General features: G+C 37.9%; 1 protein-coding gene across 1 annotated transcript in view; it reads right to left on the bottom strand.

Moving 5' to 3' along the window:
• muskelin (muskelin 1) overlaps nucleotides 1–23585 on the bottom strand; it is a 577242-nt gene that overhangs the window by 90106 nt on the left and 463551 nt on the right. The window contains exon 17 of the mRNA XM_090389985.1: nucleotides 3239–3356. Coding sequence (XP_090246111.1) covers nucleotides 3239–3356 — 118 coding nt within the window. The remainder of the gene's footprint in view (nucleotides 1–3238; nucleotides 3357–23585) is intronic.

Raw genomic sequence — 23585 nt, 5'->3', positions numbered from 1 at the left:
CCTTTAAAATTGCATGCCAAACTGATGAGTACCTGAAAATACAATGACCTTCCTTCTAGAAGGTCACCATATCCTTCCTTCTGGCACACAAAGAAAACTTATTGGGCAATTTTATGACATGCATAACCTAGTCCCCTTTGCCCAAAAAGAAAACTAGCCCAATTCTAACATTGAGCCAAAGAGAAAGAGCTGACCAATGTCACAAAGCAGCTCACTGAAAACAGCACCATCCCAGGTACCCAAGAGGGAAAACCATTTACTTCACTGATTCAGCCAAAGATCATAACAGACTGGGCTCAGCAGAATGATCAATCAACCATCTTAATTCAGAACATCCCAGTCAGAATTCGAAGTAGTGCAATACCTGGTATCTCGTTGTGAAGGTAACCACAATATAAATTAAGTATGAAGGTAACCGTTGTGAAGGTAACCACTATAAATTAAACTACATACATAGTTTAATTTATAGGTAAACTATGATGTATCTACACCGATATTATATAGTTAATTTAAACCCATATCATATTATGCCTTGTGCATTTAATCTTCAAATACAAGAAAATATACTTATTTTTGCATATTTACAATCTGGACAACTTTTACAGGGGTTAATCACTTAGACTGAAAGTGTGAAAAATAAGGAGTTCTCTGTTTTTGTGATAATCAATATGGCAGTATTACGTTGCCAATATGTTAATAGGGCCTAAAGGTTATGTACCAGTATAAGATATTAATTTTATAACTTTTTTTTTATATATTATAAAATATACAGTGCACATTGATCATAGACCCAACAGAGAACAAATGAAATAAAATCCAAAGTTAAAAATCAAAGGCTATATCCAAAACTGATTTGACTTGTTGTGTGCAAAGATAAAAATCATGTATGGACCTCAGTATAGACAAACACAATGAAATTTCATTCATCATTCATGTGCATATATTCCAACATCATATATATAGTGATATAAAGGACAGCAATTGGATGCTAGCTGGTTGCTGCATGTGTTCAGACTCATTTGGAAGAGAGCAGAGGGATTACAGATACCAATTCAAAATAATGTCCGTGGAAGTAGCCAAAGAGAAGGCATACAGCAGAAACTAAATGTCTATGAGATAGAGTGGAAAAACTTTGTAAGAGATGGGTCATTAATTAACCTGACTGGCCAGCTGAACACTGAATTTTAAATCTATCTTGGCATCCTCCTGGTGTGGTACCTCTGTAACAAATTAACTGCCATAATATTAAAGAAAAAATCATTACCGTGGTCTAACAACTTTTTCTTTCTTTTCCTGTTTTTTATTTTTGCTATTGTGCCCAACTTATGATAAAAATGGCAAAATCAATTTTTCTGAGAAACATTCCATATGTCATAAGGATAAATTGTAAAATCTTACTTCTGGTCATAAGATAAGAACTGCATGTTTTTTTATGCTGGTCTAATTGGTGCCTCTCACCAGTTGGCAAAAGACAATAATAAATGTCCATATGAAGAACAGCTCAGAGAGTGCAGACTATAAAGCTTGACAACTAGATAAATTAAGGGCGGGAAGACAAGATAGAGGTATATAAGTCCCTGAGGGAATCAGTAAAATGAAGAGGGGTGGTATATTTTCACTAGCAAAAGAGAGGAGAACTAGGAGTTCAAATATAACATATTGAGGAGTAACAGAAGGATGGATTCCATGAAGTTTACTTTTGGGCAGCATATTGTAGACCACTAGAATGAATTACCTGCACCAGTGATCAATGTTGCTACTTTTGTAAAGTGCAAAGCAGAATTGGATACTACTTTTATACTACTTTTTGGCAATGGAGAAGGTATGAATGATAGAATTTTTTTTTTTTTTTTTTTTCGTTTTTTTGGAAGATGCAAAGATTGTTCCTTGCATCATTTAGCCATTACAATACTAATATTAATTTTCATATATGCATAATGATTCTACAAGCACATCAATATTATGCACTCCATTGCAGTCATAAAATCCTCCAACTCTATATCTGGTTAACCCAAGGACAGTAGACACTTGATTTTCTGGGATAGATGGTAAAAAAAAATTTCCCGGTTAATCCAAAAATACACCAAGTCCTCTACATACATAAGAGTATGTTACAGGACTTCTTATGTAAGTCGAGTTTTACGAACTGGAGAATGACTAATATAATATTGCTACTATATACCTGATATGACAAAATTACAAAAACCACATAATATCCTCAGAAGAATGAAGAAAAATAGTTATATATTTTTAATTAGTTCAATTAAATTATCTGGGGACAGCAGTGAAGTAGCTGGAGTGACATATAAGAAAAGAAAACATAAAAGGAAGAAAAAAACGCATGTTATTGTACTGTAAAAACTGATATGTGTTTCGTAGCCTTGGTTATTATAGTTGACTTCATTGGTGCTGATCCTTTCGCCACTTCTTGTATTCTGTCTAAAGTAACGTAAGACTTGGACTTACTGTATCGAAAAATGTTCAGCAACCTACATACTGTTGATCATTGCTTTATTTAATTAGTAAATTCCCTTACCAGTTAGGCATTTTTATTTATATCTTATTTATTACAATTTGTTCATTAACAAAAAAAACTTACAATGCACTACTCGCGTGTCCAATACGATGCTTCCCTTTATTTTTTACGATGTCCATTTTAAATCGAATAGCTTCCCTTTATTTTTTATGGTGTCGCGTATGGTTTGGTCACCAACATTATAATGGTTCATTAGAGATTTAACGGATACACCATTTTCAAACTTTTGAATAACTTCAAGTTATTGTTTTATTGAAAGCACAACTCTTGCGTTTGCCCATGATTTTTGTGATTTCTAAACAAAAAAAAAAAAAAAAATACGGACATCCCTGATATAAACAAGGAAACAAAATTTGTCCTTTTGCGGTGTGACGAAACACAACAATCGACACGACTTACTAAACTAAAGATAATAGGTACACTAATCTCTGATTGATGACTTATAACGCTGAGTCTTGTTGCTTATTTACAACTTGTAAAACATCTGTTTATATCTATTCTACTTATTACTTGAATTTTATGATTTCCGGTTGATTTTTTTTTTTTTTTTAAATTTGGAGTCTTAAAGTGTCCCAGTTAATCCGATCCCAGTAAATCGAGAGTCTGCTGTACAAACTAAAAAATTGTTTTATTCCGATTTCAAATAAAAACTTTTCTTTTGTTTTTAATAAAACAGAAGAGTTTTGAAAATTCAGAAAATACCTTTCTTATGTGATCATAAACTAGTTGATGAGCAAAACGAGGACAAGGTTCAACAGTCTGATGTCCTTTGCTGCTACCATTATGCTGTCCACCATATTCTGTCTGATACACACAAGACCTAAAAAAAATAAGAGCGAGAGAAAAGATGGAAAAAAAAAAAATCTAAATAACTGACACTGCTGAAATTAATTTGGGCATTTAAATATTATTCTTCAAAGTCTGATCAGTCTGGAAAAAAAAGTTATTCTGCACTTTATCAAAACAATTATTTTCAAATCTTTTTCAAATTCTTGTCTTTCACAATTAGGAACTAGTTAAAAAGAGCTTATATCACTAACTGTATAATTGTAAAAATAATTGTAAAAAATAACAGCTACAAGGTGATGTGTAATAGAGCCACAGAAAAGGTTCGACAGGCAAAGGCAGTTTATGAGAAATCACTAGCAAACAGAGCAAAGAGGGAGGATAAAGAATTCTTCACATATATAAATGCCAAGAAGAGCAGGACAAACCAGATCGGACCTTTACGTAAGGGAAAGGGGATAGTAATAAATACACCAGCTGCCGTTGCAGATGAACTCAACAGTTATTTACATCGATATTTACAAATGAAAAGACTCTTGTGGCAATGGGAAATTGTGGGAGCGAAGTTAAAAAAATATGTAATTAATGATATTGAAATTTCGCAACATTATTTAATGAAAAAACTTTCGAGCCTACAGACCAGTAAGGCTCCTGGAGTTGATGGAATATACCCTATAATCTTAAGAGAGGCAGCAAGCGAGTGCATTAAACCATTGAGGCAAATTATGTGAGCATCACTAGACTCTGGGGAGATTCCCTTGGATTGGAAAAATGCAAATGTATCTCCCATACATAAGGGTGGCTCTAAAAGTGAAGTTGGAAATTATTGACCTTTCAGTCTGACTTCAGTAGTAGGGAAAATCATGGAGGCAATGATCAAGGGTGGAATTCAGGATCATTTGGATAGAATTGAAATTCTCAAGGATACTCAGCATGGTTTTGTAAAGGGAAAATCATGTTTAACAAATCTGGTTCGCTATTTCGAAAGGGTCACTCACGAACTGGATTTAGGGAATAATTTCAACATTGTTTATTTAGATTTCAGCAAAGTTCTTGACTCAGTCCCACATGAGCGGTTGCTTTATAAGCTGCAACAGGTTGGAATCACTGGGAAAATCCTTATATGGAGAGAAGGATGGCTTCAGGGCAGGAGGCAGAGGGTTGTGATAAATGGCTATTCCTCAGATTGGGTTGATGTAAGAAGTGGGGTTCCCCAAGGATCAGTATTAGGACCACTGTTGTTTTTAATTTTCATAAACGACATTGATGAAGGGATAGAGGGCATGATGTCTAAATTTGCAGATGATGTTAAAATTGGTAGAGTAGTAAATGATCACTGTCAAGCTGAGCTTCTTCAGAGAGACCTAGATAGACTTCAGGAATGGTCAGAAAAATGGCAGCTGTGCTTTAATCCAACAAAGTGTAAGGTATTACACCTGGGAAACAGTAATCCCAAAAAAACTTATTCACTTGGTGGAGTTGAACTAAACCCAGTACTGGAGGAGAGGGACTTGGGTGTTACGATACGGTCAGGCATGAAATTCTCTGAGCATTGTAAACAGGTTGCAAGGAAGGCCCATGGTGTCCTATCGATGATCTATCGAACTTTTGCAAGTAGAGATAGGGATGTGATAATCCCATTATATAAGGCTTATGTTAGACCACACTTGGAATACTGTGTTCAAGTATGGAGACCGCACCTAAAGAAAGACATCGAGCTTCTTGAAAGGGTGCAAAGACGGGTAACTCGCCTGGTGAGATTGGCAAAAGGGCGTCCTTATGAAGAAAGACTTCGAATATGTGGGTTGCAGAGTTTGGAAACTAGCCACCTTAGAAGAGATTTGATTGAGGTGTTTAAGACTCTGAGAGGCATCAGTAAAATGAATGAGGACAAAATTTTCAAGATTATAAATGATGCTAGAACTAGGGGACATAAATTCAAGTTACGGGGGGAAATGTTTAGATTGGACTGCAGGAAGTTTTATTTTAGCCAGCGAGTTATAAATTACTGGAATAAGTTGCGTTGCCTTCATGGGTGGTAGAGGCCGGCAGTTTGGGGAAATTCAAAGGTCATCTGGATAGTACTTTCGGGTAAGGGAAGCGCATAGGATGATAGGTTTAATTTCCTTTTTTTTTTTTTAGTAATTATTATTATTTAGTTATTTATTTTATTTTATTTTATTTATTTTTTTGTTTTTATCATTGTTTTGTTTGGATTTTTTTTTTTTGTTTGTTTTTTTTGGCTGGTGCAGCATAAGCCATAGGCTTTCTTGCACCATGCGGCCGTTACTAATACTAATAATTCTTAAATGGAGCATCTAGTGGAAGGCAACACTAATCTAAGTTGTTGCAGCTGTTAGCTCTTGGTTTCTAAGTGCTAAACTTTAAATTGTATTCTGTAAGAAATATTATCATGTTTTAAGCAGTTTTAATGTGGTTTGGTTATGATTGAGCCACCTTTGATGTTGTCTTTTTTTGAATTGTTTCCTCCGTAGATTCTTAAATCTTCTGTAGGATAATAACATTGTGATTTATCTGTTAAGGGTATTTACAAAAATTTTTTCTCCAGGCAATCTGGTTTCTTCTGTACTGATTTAATTATATTTTCAGAACAGGAGAGGAATTCGAAAAAAATTTCTTGCTGTTGTTGTCATGGTTGAGTGAAGAAAAAGACATTGAAATTTTAAAATGCTATTCTTCAATCCTATTGTGTAAATTCCTGTGGGGGAGGCATCTCTTTGTTAATGAAATTTTATTACCTGTTTACAAAAGTTTAATTAACAAGAGGAATACCCCCACTGCAGGAATTAGACTGAAGAACAGTATGTATTTCTCCTTTTCTTTTTTAACATTCAAGTCTTGATCATGGCATATAAAAAATTTTCAAAACCATATTGCTTAGCTGCATTTCTCGATATTTATAAATTTGGGTATTCTGATTACAAATATAGCCTTAGTTTTTGCATAGATAAAATGGTTTGCTCATAAATGAAACAAAAAGAAATATGAAATAAAATTAAATCAGAATTATTAACAAGGTTTAATTTCTATACATAAAAGAGTAATCTTTGCTACAGGCAACCAAAAAACTAATAAAAACTACAAATTAAAAAGTAGAAAGCCTCCTTTGGTTATTCAAAAAAATTTTCCTTAAAAGTGTACACTTGAATGTCTTTATTATACATCTTTACATCATAGCTCCATCTCACCTTCAAATGGTACCTTTTGTCAGTTCCATGGAAGGTAAGATAAAGTTATGATTGCAATTCCCATATCATCTCCCACATAGTGGGGGTGGTAGTATGGGTGTTTGAAGAACTGAGTATCGCAATAGCCACACCATACCCTGTCTTATTCTAGGTCACTCACATAGCAGCAAGACTTTTGTGGATTTATTGGATGTTTCTTTCTTACACCTGCATGTTAGAGAGGCAACAGCAGAAAGCATTACTCTTGATCTGATTATTAGCAGTGACCCTTCATACATTAAAAATCTGGAGATAAAAGATCAAGTAGGGTGGCAGTCATTGCAATGTACTGATGTGGGATTTACTTAAAGATCAAACTATTGTCAAAGGCAAGGGAAAGGGATTTTGCTTTTGTAAAGATGACTACAGTGCACCAGGATAAAATGATGAAATAATGAATAGAAAATTCTAAATGGGAGGTATTAGGGGATATTATTGTAGAAACTAATAGGTTCTTTATACCAACTAGGAGATATAGTTCAAGGCACAGACTGAATTAGTTGTCAGATAAACTGATGAGACTCATGGCAGAGAAAAAAATGCATGGGATGCATATAAATTATCAGGAGATACAGAAGCATGCAATAGATACAAATAAGTCTGCAATCATGTCACAAAGGAGGCTGGGCAAGCTAAAGCACATTATGACAAGTCTCTGGCAAAGAATGAAAAGAAAAGCAGTAAAAACTTCTTTAAGTAGGGAAACAGTAGAAGAAAGGGGGTGAATCACATTGGTCCACTAAATATGAATGGTTGTTGTTGTTGAGTTTAACAATACATATGCTGCTAGGACTATATTGTGTCTTTCTAATGGTGAATATGAAATATATCATAAACTATATTTTATGATATATTCCTATAAAATTTAGCAAAGTAAATAATTCTGTTTTATTAGGATCATCTCCAATAATCTGCAATAAATTTATTGAGGACTGTATTAGCAATTGATTTAAAGGTGTTAACCGGATATTTTGAAACTGGGGAGCATTGTCATTCATTAACATATAGAGGTGTGTATGCCCAATTCTTAAGCCTTCCTAAAATGATTTCTTATCTATGGTCCCAGAAGCAAGAGAACCACAGCTTTGGTTTTGGTTTTATTTTGTGTAGTTTGTTTCCTGGAAAATATGAATGGATTAACTGTTCAGGATCCTCCTCAGTTTGTGACACACTGAATGGGTATTTTGCATCCCCATTCACACATGAGGAATTTCTTTGGGATGCAGATTCCAGAAGAGTATCAAATTCTGAATGAGTTTGCAGTAAATGAAAGTTAAGTGCAGAAGAAATTTTTGAAACTAAGAATAAAGAAGGCAGCTGGGATGGATGAGATCTATCTAATTATCCATGGGATCTATCCAATTATCCAAGTATGAGGAAGTTAAGTGCTAACTCTGCCTAGTTATGGGCCTTTACGAGAGCTTGAAGAACAGGGTGGATGCCCTCGAAGGATTCAAATTGGGGAGGTCCCATCAAGCTCTTTGATGCTCACATCAATGTCAGAGCTTGCACTTAATCATCTGGTAACACAGTGGCAATCCCCAAGGCAGAATGCACTGGCTGCACAGAACTAACTGTTGTCAGTGATTCAATTGTCAGGGAAACGGAAAATATATTGGGCAAAAGTTGATATGTTGTACACATTGGAACTAATGACATTAAGAGTAAGAGATCTGCAGATTTACTCAAGTACAGGTCAATGTTGAAAAAAAGTCGCAAATTAGGGTTGAATGTAAAGTGTCTGCAATTCTGCCCAGACATATAGGAGGGAGTATATGATGAGAGTCTTGTCGATCAATTCAGCCCTGGAGAGATTGTGTATGGTTCATGGGGTATAATTTTTTCCAACATGGTCTGTGCCTGTTAACAGAAGAGACTGATTCTACAGAGATGGGATACACTTAAATATAAAGAGAACAAGAATATTTGCTGATGCTATTGAGGCAGTGTTAGGTGGGTTGGAAAACTGCTAGCTTGGAGTGGGATTCACACTAATAGATTAATGGTAGCTGCAGGCAGAGGTGGAAGTGATCCTTGCATTGCTTCTATTGGAACGTGCAGCAGCCTGGAAACAAAGGTGCCAGAAATTTCAAGGCCTGCTGTGTGTCATCAGGGAAGAAGTAAATACATGGATTGCATTATAGTAACTAAGAGTAAGAACAGGTGAATGTATACTTGCATGTATACCAATGCTAGGAGTAGAGTAAATAAATTTGATGAATTTGAAGTGATGGTCAAGGCATCAAAGGCAGATATTGTTGGGATATCAGAGACATGGAGTTACACAGATATAAGCAGTGCAGAATTTGAATTTGGGGAGTACAATGTGTACTGAAAGGATAGGCAGGCTAGAAAGGGAGGAGGGGGTTATGCCATTAGTTAAGAAACACAATATCCAAGACAGTGCATCCAGTTGACATTGGTGGATAGACAGTGCAATTTTGAGTCAGTCATTTTATACTAAAAAAGAATAAATGCACAAGGCGTAATAGGCTACAGATTGGTAATTCACTATAAGAATATCAGTGATATATCACCGTATTTTTACATAGTAGTAAAATACTACAGAAGTAGTGCAAATGGCATCAATTTAATTGTATCTCATATTGTGACTACCTTCACAATGCATTACCATGTATTGCACTACTTCAAATAAGTAACTCTTCACCAATGGAGAAGGCTATTGTTACTTATTCTCACGATAGGCCTACAAGCCTTGAAACAATGCCATCCTGGTGGAGGTATCCCCCTGAGAACAGAAACTGAGACCACTGTAGTCACCTTTACAAACGCAAACCCTTCCCTTTACCCCAATGGTAGTTTCATCTTTGAATAAATCCCACATCAGTACACTGTGATCACTGCCACCTGGTGGTTCCTCTATCAGCAAATTCTGAATGCATGAATAATCAGATCAAGAGTGTTACTCCCTCTGGTTGCCTCTCAAACATGCTGCTATAGAAAACAATCATCCAATAAATCCACCAAAGTCTTGCTAGTGTGCTAGTGACCAATCCACAAGTTCTAGTCAATATCTGGGAAGTTAAAATTCCTCATTATAAGATATTTTAATTTACTGGCCCATTTATTTCTCTGTATAGTTGTTCGTTGTACTCATCAGAGTCATTAGTAGTAGTAGTAGTAGTGGCACATGATGCAAGAAAGCAAGTATAGGAGCTTATGCAGCATCAGCCAAAAAAAAAAAAAAAAATCACATCATTCCCTCCAAATGCCTGTCCAGTTCCTCCTTAAATTTATTTAACCTATCAACTTCCACAACGACAGATGGAAGTTTGTTCCAGCAATTAACCACCCGCTGGCTAAAGGCAAATTTCCGCACATCTATTCTACATCTGTCCTTTCTTAATTTGAACTTATGTCCCCGAAGGTTGGTAATCTGAACAAGTGGAAGGATCCCATCAGAATTCAGCATGCTCAACCCATTCAAGGCCTTATAGACCTCAATCAGATCACCGCGCAGGTGCCTAGTCTCCAGCCACTGCCATTTGCAGAACTTAAGCCTCTCTTGGTAAGAGAATCCCTTCATTCCCCTCACCAATCGTGTTGCTCTTCTCTGTACACGCTCAAGCAAATCTACATCCTTCCTAAAATGAGGCCTCCAGACCTGTACGCAGTACTCAAGGCGTGGCCTGACCATTGCCTTATACAGAGGGACAATCACCTCCTTTTCCCTGCTAGCAAAATTCCTATATATCATTGACAAAACCCCATGACCCGTCCTAGCAGCCTGTCTGCACTGCTCAGAAAACTTCATATCTGACTGCACAATTACTCCCAGGTCTTTTTCATTTTCTACCACCTTAAGTGTAGTACCACACAGTTGGTACGTTTCTCTGGGGTTACTTCTACCCATATGCAGTACTTTGCATTTGTCAAGGTTGAACTTCAGTAGCCACTTCTTAGCCCATCTGCCCAAATTATCTAGATCCTGTTGCAGTAGCACACTGCCATTACTGTCATTAACAACCCTGCCAACCTTTGTGTCATCTGCAAACTTCGACATTAAGCCTGATATACCTTCATCAATATCATTGATAAATACACAAAACAACAGTGGACCCAACACCGAACCCTGTGGGACTCCACTAATAACATTAGTCCACGAAGAGCAGCACCCATTGATTACCACCCTCTGCCTTCTCCCACTTAACCATCCTTTTATCCATTGTAGCAACTTACCCTTAATACCATTCTGCTCCAATTTGTACAGTAGTCTTCCATGCGCAACAGTGTCAAAAGCTTTCCTGAAATCCAAGTATATGATATCAAAATTATTTTTTGCATCCAGTTCCTTTGTGACTACATCATAATAACCAATCAAATTTGTCAGACAAGACTTTCCCTTAACAAACCCATGCTGTGTTTGAATTATTGCTGCAGTCTTGTCTAGATGATCCTGCAATGCATCTTTAAACCAGCGACTCCATTATTTTACCCGGAACAGAAGTTAAACTAACTGGTCTGTAATTACTCGTGTCACCCTTCGATCCACCTTTGTGAATTGGGGACACATTTGCACATCTCCAGTCCGTGGGACCCTCCCCTGAGTCCAAGGATGCTCTCATAATTATGGCTAAGGGTTTGCTTAGTTGCTTTGCCGCCTCCTTTAAAATAACTGGATAGATCCCATCCACCCCAGGTGCCTTTCTTATGTTTAACTTCAACAATTTCTCCTCCACTTTGCTCTCAGTTATTACAAAATCATTAAGCACACTGCTACAATTTGATAACCTTCTTCCATTTTCAAATTGTAATAATTCCTCACGTGTGAATGTAGATGCAAAATACTCATTCAGTTTGTTTGCTATCTGAGCAGGATCATCAACAGTCGAACCATCGATGTCAAGTGGACCAATCATATTCATCCCCTTCCTTTTAGATTTTATATAAGTAAAGAAATCCTTGCTGTTTTTCTTAGCATCTTTTGCCAAAGATTTCTCGTAATCCGCCTTCGCCTGCCGAACCTCCTTTGTGACCTGATTACAGACTAGCTTATATCTGCCACAGGCTTCTGCGTCACCTGATAATTTATATGCATCCCATGCATTTTTCTTCTCTGTCACGAGTCTCATTAGTTCATTTGATAACCATTTAGGCCTAAACCTTGAACGATATTTCTTAATCGGTATATAAAGTCTAGTAGCTTCCACGATTAATTCTTTGAATGCTTCCCACTTAGAATTTACTGTTTGTAACATCGTCAGTTGATCCCACTGTACAGAATTTAAAAACTGTCTGAGACCACTGTACTCCCCTTTACGGAAGCAAAAACCCTTTCCTTTACCCCTGACGGTAGTTACCTCTTTGAGTAAATCCCACTTCAGCACACTGTGATCACTGCCACCTAGTGGTTCCTTTATCTGCAAATTCTTAATACACGAATGATCACTGCTGATAACCAGATCAAGAGTGTTACTTTCTCTGGTTGCCTCTCGAACATGCTGCTGCAGAAAACAATCATCCAATAAATCCACAAAAGTCTGACTAGTGTGTGAGTGACCAACCCACAAGTTCCAGTCAATATCTGGAACTTGTGGCCTATAATACACTCCTACCCTCATTTTTGCTTGAGGGTAGGAGTGTATTATAGCCCTCTGATTGACAGCCCAGCACAGCACAAAAGTTTGCTTTTAGAGTGTACCCTAATTGCTTTGGGTCAGAAATACAAATATTAACCAGCAGATTCTTAAACAGGGGTTACTGAATTGCTACAATAGACAGAATTAGGGTACAACCTAAGGATAGAATACAAAAAAATAGTAATAACAAAAAATACTTTATTTCTGTCCCATATGTTGAACAGTGGCACTGTCTGTTTCTTTTTTTGTTATTTGGTTTTTAGGAGCATTAGCAACTAAGGCCATATTGCTCCGGGATATGCGGTGGTCATTCCTTGAACTTTCCGCATCTTCCGTATTTGGTGGTGACGAGCTCGAACCCCGGTCTAATCAAGAAGCATGTACTACGCACTGCTGCTGCTCCTTCCCACCTGGCTACGGAGGCGCCTGAACAGTGGCACAAACAACTTAACAGATTCTTTAAAGATACCGAATTTAAAATTGTAGCCAGGCCTATACTGAACGATTGTTCAGTCCTTTCCTCATTTGCAACACAAACACGTGACCTAGTATACAACATTTCTTGAGGTGATTTGCGACTTGTCTTATCAGGGTTCTACACGGTTTCCTCTGGATTTTCGTGTTAATCAACACGCGGCCTTAGTTCGTGCTTCTCGTTCAGCAGAGTGAGAATTAGCCTTTAATGCCATTAAATGAAAAACATACTTTTTTATTTAATGAGACCAAAATACTTAGTGTCCAACATAATTATATGAAACTATTAACTGCAGAAAATGTTGAAATTAAATTACATGAGAATTCTGTTAATGTTTGCTGGCCATATCTAATCTCCAACTCGTGGTCCTTTACGCGCATGCGCGAAGAAAATAATGCCTATTTAAGTTCCATGCTCACCCCTATTCGGTAATTTTCATTCCTGTGATCATGACATACGGTCGAAAAGCATTGTTAGCTTCAGGAAGGAAAATCATTTTGCAATTTTTTTCGTTAAATTAATTTTTTTATTTAATATTTAATTGCATTAAATTGATTTCTAATTGTGTTCATTTGATTTTTAATTTTTTTAAATTGTTTTCTTTTTAATTTCTGGAGAGTATCATACGGAAGTGTTCTACGTATCACATTGAGGTAAACTTATCTAATTCTTTTACAAAATAAAGTAAATAAAGTAGAGTTAAAAAGCTAAAATAATGCCAATTAAATCCTGTTATAGGAAAAATTCATGAAAGTTTGAATGAAAAAAGAAGGCAAAATTCAGTGTGAAATTTAAACAAAGTAACTTAAGATAAAGGAATAAACTCAGTTTTATGACAATCGGTGAAATTAGCTGAGTGTGGTGAATACAGAGCTACTACTTTGGTCTCAGATGTAGCTCTGTATTTGCCACTCAGCTAATTTTACCAATTCCATTCTAAGCACACAGTAAGTTATCATAAACCCAACTTTATTCCTTTATCTTAAGTTACTTTGTTTCAAATTTCATATTTCATAAATTTGCCTTCTTTTTTAATTCAAACTTTCATTCATTTTTCCATTAACAGGATTTAATTGGCATTATTTTAGCATTTTAACTCTACTTTATTTTTATGTATATTTGAATTTTATTCTTTCCTTTTGGTCTCTATCGGGTTGGCTATGATGTATATGTTTCCTATGTGGACAGCATAACAAAAACAGAGATCCAGCTTATTGCAGTGGCTCCTACAATTTTTGCTGCTGACCCCATGATAAAGTAGTTAAAGTCCTAGGACCCACTGCTTTAGGTACCATTGTTGTTATCATTATTTTTATGTTACACTTAATTTCATTTAATTTTAGGTAATCTGCTTTTACCTTGCAGGCATTCTCAATTTTTTCCACGGTAATTACACTTCACAGGTCAGCACCCCCTCCCCAATACATTTGTCTATATATATGTATCTATTATGAGATATAAGAATAGATGTACAATGTATATCAGGTCAGACTAACGCCATCAAATGTAGATTAAACATTACATCAGTCTGTAATCTAATTACTACTGTAGGAGTATAACTGGTACTATATAGGTACTCAAAAAAATATTAAAACATTGCGATAAAAGTACTAAGCGGGCCATAAGGCCAAAAGAACCTATAAAGACTAATATAGCCTGTGTTGGTTTACTTTGCTATACCCTATAAATAAACATATAATTAGCAATAAAATGAAAATATAAAATAGAATTAAATAATGATTATGTAGCTAATTATTGATAATCAGATACATTGAATGGCACTTTTTCTAGGGCTAATGCCATTCAATTTATCCCATGAATAATTAGCAAGGCTATCTGTTTATGATTGTTATCTGCCTGTTTAACTAGGTCCAAACTATAAACATAAAGGCAATCTATGCTAAACTTTAAATTTAACAGCAAAAAGGCAAGATAACAGCTAACCCGAGGGATAGCTTTGAAACAAATAATACAGAAACAGAGTGTTTCACTTCAGTTGCGGTGTTTTTTATTTATTTTATACATGTGCAAAAGAAAGCTTATGGTAACAAAAAGGAGAAAGGAGATAAGGATAAGTATAGTAATAGTAGTAATAATGTTAGAGTAATTCGAGAGAAACTGAGGTATTATTACTATACTTATCCTTAACTCCTTTCTCCGTATGTTAGCGTTAGCATTAGAAGAGGCATACGATGCAAGAAAGCAAGCTTATGCAGCATAAGTAAAAAAAAAAAAAAAAACCTCCAAGTTCACTCCTCCGTTTGTTACAAATACCTGTCCAGGTCAGCTTTAAATTTATTTAGGCTATCAACTTCCACAACAAAGGGTGGAAGTCTGTTCCACCAATCAACTACCCGCTGGCTAAAGTCAAACTTCCGCACATCTATCCTATAATGGTCTTTCCTCAATTTGAATTTATGCCCTCTCAGGTGATTATTCTGAGAAAGAATCCCATCAGCATTGAGCATGCTCAAACCATTCAAAGCTTTATACACCTCATAGGTGCCTAGTCTCCAGACAATGTAATTTGCAAAACTTAAGCCTTTCTTTTTAAGAGCAACCCTTTGTTCCATTCATTAATCTTGTTGCTCTTTTCTGTACTCGTTCCAATAGCTCTACATCCTTCCTAAAATGAGGCCGCCAGACCTGTATACAGTCCTCAGGGTGTGGCCTGTCCACCGCATCATACAAGGGGATAATCACCTCCTCATCCCTTTTAGAAAAATTTCTGTATATCACTGTCAAGACACCACGAGCTACTCTTGCAGACTATTTGCACTATTCAGAAAACTTCATATCTGCCTGCACAATTACCCCTAGGCCCTTTTTATCCTCCACCACTGTCAGTATAGTGCCACAGAGCTGATACATTACTCTGGGGTTACTGCTTCCCATGCGTAGTACTTTACATTTGTCAACGTTAAATGAAGGCGCCTCCGTAGCCAGGTGGGAAGGAACAGCAGTGCGTAGCACATGCTACTTGATTAGACCAGGGTTCGAGCCCGTCACCACCAAATACGGAGGATGCGGAAAGGTCAAGGGAATGACAACCGCATATTCCCAGAGCAATATGGCCTTAGTTGTAATGCTCCTAAAAACCAAATAAAAACAAACAAACAATGTTAAACTTCATTTGCTACCTCTCAGTCCATCTGCTCAACGTTTCTAGATCCTGTTGCAGCAGCGTACTGTCATTAGTGTCCTTAACAACCCTGCCAACCTTCGTATCATCTGCAAACTTGGACACATTAAGCCTGATATACAATCAATATATCAATATCATTTATAAATAGAGAAAACAACAATGGAGCCAACACTGAAACCTGAAGGACTCCACTAATAAAATTAGTCCAAGAAGAGCAGTGTCCATTGATTACCACTCCCTGTCTTCTCCCACTCAACCATCCCTTTATCCATAGCAGCAATTTGCCTCCAATGCCACACTGCTCCAATTTGTGCAGCAGTCTTCCATGTGCAACAGTATCAAAAGCCTTTCTAAGATCCAAGTACATGATATCAAAGGTATTCCCTGCATTAAGTTCCTTTGTGACCACATCACAGTATCCAATCAAATTGGTCAGACAAGACTTCCCCTTAACGAAACCATGCTGTGTCCGAGCTATAACTGAAGTCTTGTCTTTTGATCCTTCAGTGCTTCTTTAACCAGTGCCTCCATTAATTTTCCTGGAACAGAAGTTAAACTCACAGGTCTATAATTCTTGTGTCGCCTTTGATCCTCGTTAGGGGTCACATTTGCACATCTCTAGTCCATGAGTACCTCTCCTGAGTCCAAGGAAGCTATAATTATGGCTAAGAGTTTTCTTACCTCCTTTAATATAACTGGATAGATCCCATCCACCCTGGGCGCCTTTCCTCTCAGTTATTACAAAATCATCTAGCTCACTGCCAGAGTGTAATTCACCTCTGGCATTCCCCTCCCCAAATAACTCATCATGTGTGAATGTAGTTGAAAAATACTTATTTAGTTTGTTAGCCACCTCAGCAGGATCATCAACAGTTGAACCATCAATATCCAGTAGACCAATCTGATTCGGTTTACGGAAAAGTGGCCCTCTGCATTTCGCCCCCAGCACATTTTGCCCTCAGTAGATAATGAGTAGGCTACAGAAATGTAAATACTGTACAGTCAACTCTCGATAACTCGAATTTTTATTGAAGTCCCAGCCCCTTTAGTGCAGATGCCATGTTAAACTCTCTCGATTACTCGAACTGAACTTCTGATTCCTCTAACTTTTCCGAACAAATTTTCAAAATTACATTCGTGTCCAAATTGTCACAAAACTTTTAAAATAATTTCTCCCCTATTGTAAGTCTTCAGGGTTCTCTTTCCATTGTGAAAGGATTAACTGAAACTGTTAATCCTTTCACAATGGAAAGAATACATACTCGACCACGAGGGCGATAGTCACGTGGTTAGTGTAGGACATGGGGGAGAGATCAGTGACTAATCTTATAGGAGTCTTTTCAGTAACAAGTGAATCTTGTTCTAATTTGTCTAAATTCAAACAATAAAAGTTCCTGCAACTGGCTCTCCTCACACTTCTGGCGCAGTCGACAGAACACGTTTGCTGTTTTTGCCGACTCCACAGAGAAGTAAGATACAGAATGGACCCTTGCTCAATTCAAAAACATTCCACCTTGAGGTTGTCACAGACATTCTCTCAGATATGGCAGACAAGCTGCACTTACTACATAGGAGTCTAAAACGCTGATGAAACTGATATTCGGGTGACACTCAAGTCAAGTGGACCCAATTTTGGCGAAGTCCGGATGGTCTGTGACAGCCAAATCCTTTGCTTGCACCTTCACGATGGTGGGACTGTTAGTAATCCTGAGTATAACTTCCATGCACAAGTACATGGTGGGTGACCACCCAGGTGTGAACCAACGTAAACAGGGGTCGAGGTGTGGCGCACACACAACACCACATGGAGGAATGCCGACCCTCTAGGTTACAAGGCAGTACTAGGTGGTAGATGACTCTCATCAACCGGTGAAATACCACCACTTTGCTTATTAGAGGCTTGAAGTGGTGGAACCCATGTTTAGTCTCTAGAGCTAAGTTCCGGTCAACCCTTTCCCATCTCTTCCATCATGCAGTACGATTGATGACTTTTGAGGTTATGATGAACATCGTGGCGAGATCCAATATTCCTTACATTTCGAGGGCACAGCTCTAAAACGGTGTTCGCAGGTCGGCCGCTAGTTAGTACACCGGACCGAACCTATTGGTAACTCTCTAGGAGGCTTCTGGATCAGCTAGTGTATAATCTTGCTACCTCTACTCTGCCAGATAGTGACAGGAGGGAGTCCAAGTAGTGTGTATGCGGGAAGCATTGACGATGTCCATTTCCACTTGCAGTCTGCCAAACCCCATGTACTTTTTCTGACAGAATCTCAGTTATCGGTTGATTCAACTACTGCTCATCTCAGATGCCCAAATTATTCGCTGTATGATTCCTTTTGCCTCAAAGGTGGTACTTGTGCATATGTCCGTTCTGATATTCCCTGTCAGAGACTTGGCAATTTAGAATCTCCTCTCTTTGATCTTCTCTGGCTTAAAATCTCTCTACCTCACTGTGTCAAATTCATCTGTTGTCTCTACCATTCTCCCAACTCCACTAATCACTTGGAGCTCTTTGACTTCCTCTCTTTGCAACTTGACTTTCTCCAGTCCAACTTTCCTTACAGTGAGATAATTTTCCTTGGTGATTTTAATGTTCACAACTCCAGCTGGCTTCCATTTTCTAGTCACACCGACGCAGCAGGTCGAGATGCTGACGCTTTTGCAATTATTAATGACCTAGCACAGACTGTTCATTTACCTACAAGAATACCAGACAATCCTAATCATACAGCCAATATGCTTGATCTTTTTCTCACAAACACCTTCTAAGTACACGGTCGAAGTGAGAGCTCCTTTAGGCACTTCAGATCACAACTTGGTGAATGTCTCTTCTCCAATGGAACCTTTATCTCATGGCTATTCCCAACCTCGTGTTGTTTGGCATTACAAGAATGCAAAATGGGATGACCTGCGAGACTTTGTTTCTTCTTCTCCTTGGTCGGATTACTGTTTCAAAACTTCTGATGTCAACATTTGCTCAGATCGTGTCAGTGAAATTATTCTTGCAGGAATGGAATCCTTTATCCCACACTCCACTTTAAAATCTCGTCCTTTATCTAAACCTTAGTTTTCCAATAAATATGCTAAGGCTGTTCAAGAGAAGAATGTTGAATATCGTAATTGGCTTGTTTCTAATTCTTCAGTGTCATTTTCTGCCTACACCAAAGCTCGCAACAATTGTAAAGCAGTTATTAATCAGTCCAAACTAGAGTTTGAACAGGCTAAGAGTAGAAAACTTGCTTCTTGCCCTAATGGTAGCGGATGCATTCTGGTCTCTTGCAAGGCGCCTCCGTAGCCAGGTGGGAAGGAGCAGCAGTGCGTAGCACACGCTTCTTGATTAGACCGGGGTTCGAGCCCGTCACCACCAAATACGGAGGATGCGGAAAGGTCAGGGAATGAACACCGCATATCCCGGAGCAATATGGCCTTAGTTGCTAATGCTCCTAACAACAAACAACAACAACTGGTCTCTTGCCAAAGCTATTGGCCGCAACTTTTACCCATCTCTGCTCCCACCTCTGCCCAAACCAGATGGTTCTGTTGTCACTTCAGCCAAGGATAAAGCTGACCTGCTAGCATCCCATTTTTCTTCCAGCTCATGTATTAATGATCTTGGTAAAACACCTCTCACAATTCCCAATACACTCCATTCAATGCCTCCTGTGGTCTTCCGTCAAAAGGATATCAGAAGGATTTTGATGAATCTTGATGCTAAGAAAGCTCCAGGTCCTGATGGTATTTCTCCACTTGTTCTCAAAACCTGTGCTCCAGAACTTACTCCTATTCTTTGCGGCCTTTTTTCACTTTCTTATTCCAAAGGTGTTTTTCCTTCTGCTTGGAAATTTGCTCGTCTCATATCCAGCCAGTTCCTAAAAAAGGGTGACAAATCCCTCCCATCCAATTATTGTCCCATGCAATTACTTCTACTCTTTCTAAAGTAATGGAGAAATCAATTAACCGCCAACTCTTAAACTACCTAGAAACCTTGCGTCTGATCAACGATCGCCAGTATGGATTCCGTCAGTGTCGATCCACTGGTGATATTCTGGCTTATGTTACCCATTTATGGACTAATTCAATGGAAAGGTTCGGTGAAACACAAGTAGTTGCTCTTGACATCTCCAAGGCTTTTGATCATGTTTGGCCTAAAGGTCTTCTAAACAAGCTTCCATCTTATGGTTTGCCAACTGTTTTTAGTAATTGGTTATTCAGTTTTCTCTCTGATCGCTCACTGAGGGTGATGGTAGATGGCTCTCTGTCTTCTAATTTCTCCACTAATGCCAGTGTCCCCCAAGGTTCAGTTCTTTCCCCCACTCTTTTCCTCTTGTATATCAATGACCTTCTTCCATTGACTGGAAATCCTATCCATAGTTTTGCCGATGATAGCACATTGCATTCCACTTTCCATTTTGAGAAACCTTGTCCTGCTCAATTAGCTTCAACTTCTGGAAAATCTGCTACAGATTCCTTAAATGCCGATCTTCAGGTAATTCTCCAGTGGGGCAAAGACAACTTAGTTGATTTCAACCTTTCTAAAACTCAGTCTTGTCTTATATCTCGCAAAAAGGATTCTTCTGCTCCGATGCTTATCTTTAGTGACACTCCGATTTCTATGCAAAATGACATATCTCTTTTGGGGGATTACCCTGACTTCTAATCTCTCTTGGCACAAGCACATTACAAATATTGCTTCCTCTGCATCTAAAAATCTTGGTTTTCTCTTTCGCTCTCGATGTTACTTTTCTTCCAAACAGCTGCTCACTCTGTATAAATCGCAAATCCGCCCTGCCATGGAATATTGTTCCCACATCTAGGGTGGTGCCCCCAAAACCTCTCTCAGGCTTCTTGATTTCATCAGAAGAGGGCAGTTAGGGTAATTAATGATTCATCTCTAACAGAGTCTCTCCACTCTCTTTCTCATAGACGTACTGTTTCTGCTGCAGGCCTCTTCTACAGATACTTCCATGAACACTGTTCTTCTGAATTGGCTTCTATAATTCCCGCTCTCTCTTTCAAAACAGTCCGAACACGTGCCGCCACCAGCCAACATCCATTTACTGTCCAACTTAAAACCCACAGAACCAACTTTTCATCTTTCTCATTTATTCATTCAACTGCCGTTTTCTGGAACAACCTTCCTTCATACGTATTTCAAGTCCAATGTCAACAAATATCTTCTTTTGTCTTCTCAACCTCCAACCCAAGCATGGTACTAAGTACTATAGGTTCTAATACCTCTCATGTTTGGAGTTCACATTAAAAAAAAAAAAAAAACCTGCAAAGGGCGTGTTTGGATAGAGGCTTTGGAAGGCCCAGTTGTGAAAGTTGCAACTAAACATAACCATGCAGCTCAAGCTGCAAGGTCTGAAGCATTGCAATTGATTGGTCAAATACGGCAACATGCAACAACCACGAATGAATAGCCACAGCAAATTGTTGCATCAGTTATTGCAGAGGCTCATGCCAATGTCACGGCATTACTGCCTAAAAAAGGATTCACTTAAACGAACCATTCGTCATGTTCGATGCAACAATGGTACTCCTGCTTTACCGAACAATCTCCAGGACCCAGTAATTCCTCAAAATTATCAAGAAATTATTATCAATGGCAATGTACAACAGTTTTTAATTATATTATAAATCAACAGGGATTACGTTTATTTTAGATATAGATAGCTTCTTTTCCAACTCTCCTAGTCCAAATCACTAATAATTCTTGAGGATGGCAATATCAATGATTAATTGTGAGTTGCTCTATTCCTGTGAACATGACGCCCGAAAAGTTCTAGTCCAACTTAAGGTATGTAGAGAATAATCCCCCCCCCATATCCAATTTTATTAGACCCCTAAATTTAACTTTAAAGTCCAGCTACAGGACCAAAAGAAATAATCGGTCCATATTTATTAAACAGTTTAGACCTTCAAAAATCTAATTTTATGACAATCCATGTAATGGTTTCCGTGCTGCCAGATGTATGGTGTTTAAAGACAGAAGTCTTGAGCACTTGTTGAGACCGCACGGTCTAAACACTATGGTTCTGACAGTGGGGAAGATGTCCAACCTGTTTTGCAAAATTGATATCACTATCCTCAAGAATTATTAGCGAGTTGGAAACGAAGCTTCCTATATCTAAAATAAAGGTAATCCCTGTTGATTTATAATATAATCGAATATAGGAATTATCGAGCACTTAATAGCTCTCAATTATTAAATCTATTAAACAGTTTTTAATGTATGATTCTCAGACCAAACTGCTCCCGGGTCGCATGCTTATTTTTTGCACTAGTAACAATCTTCAGTTATTGGCAAGTAGCCAGGAGTGGTTTTCTGACGGAACAAGAAGTATGCTGGAATTTTTGCTAGAATCAAAAGAATAGTCCAAGATTTTCAAAATCGTAATGTGATTGATTACCTTAGAGGCATTCATACAACTTCGAGTTTTAAACAATAATAATGTGCATTTATTCTATTGTTGATTACCTTTACTTTTGATTGATTCATTCTATTAAAACAAAATAAATTAGAATTAATAAAAAAATAGATGTATTATTTACATTTCTATAGCCAATTCATTATCTACTGGGGGTGAAATGTGAGAGACAAAAAGCGTGCCGGGGGGGGGGGGGTGAATTCGCCGGGAAAGAAATGTGCCGGGGGTGAAATGCGAGGGGCAAAATGCGGGGGGGGGGGTAACTTTTCCGGATCCCATCTGATTCACCCCTTTCCTTCTAGAGTTTACACAGCTAAAGAACTCTTTGCTGTTTTTCTTTGCATCCTTTGCCAAAGACTTCTCATAATCTGCCTTTGCCTGCCTAATCTCCCTTGTGACTTGGTTACAGACCAGCTTATATCTATCATAGGCTTCCATGTCCCCCATTAATTTATGTATTCCATGCATTTTTCTTCTCTGCCACATGTCTCATTAGTTCAACTGACATCCATTTAGGCCAAAACAATGAACAATATTTCTTAGTTGGTATGTAAAGCCTAGCAGCTTCCAAGATTAATTCTTTGAATGCCTCCCATTTTGAATTTGCTGTTCGTAACATCATCAGTTGGATCCACCATATAGAATTTAAATACTCAGACCACCGTAGTCACCTTTACGAAAGCAATAACCCTTCCCTTTACCCCTGATGGTAGTTACCTCTTTGAGTAAATTCCACTTCAGCACACTGTAATCACTGCCACCTAGCGGTTCCTTTATCTGCAGATTCTTAATGCATGAAGAATCACAACTGATAATCAGATCAAGAGTATTACTCTCCCTAGTTGCCTCCCAAATATGCTTATGTAGAAAACAATCATCCAAAAAATCCACAAAAGCTTTGCTAGTGTGTGTGACCAACCCACAAATTGCAGTCAATATATTGAAAATTAAAATCCCCCATTATAAGACACTTTGATTTACTGGCCCACTCTATTTCCCTGTACAGTTTCTTATTATACTCATCAGAGTCATTAGGCCTATAACACACTCCTACTCTCAATTTTGATCTCCCAGTGCTTATGTCATACAAACTGTTGACTGTCTGTACTTCCTTGGATTTTATGTTTTTCTTAACTAATAGCATAACCCCTCCTCCCTTCGTATCCTGTCTATCCTTCCTGTACACATTGTACTCCCCAAATTCCAGTTCTGTATCTGTGTGACACCACATCTCTGATATCCCAACAATATCTTCCTTTGATGTTTTGACTAACACCTCAAACTCATCAAATTTATTTACCAAAATCCTAGCATTGGTGCACCTGTTCCTATTCTTAGTCACCCTAACAAAACCCTTGTGA

The sequence above is a fragment of the Mastigoproctus giganteus genome, chromosome 2, assembly GCF_048544385.1.
Source record: "Mastigoproctus giganteus isolate SK-2022 chromosome 2, ASM4854438v1, whole genome shotgun sequence".
NCBI lineage: Eukaryota > Metazoa > Arthropoda > Arachnida > Uropygi > Thelyphonidae > Mastigoproctus > Mastigoproctus giganteus.
This window is presented reverse-complemented; position numbering and strand designations above follow the sequence as displayed.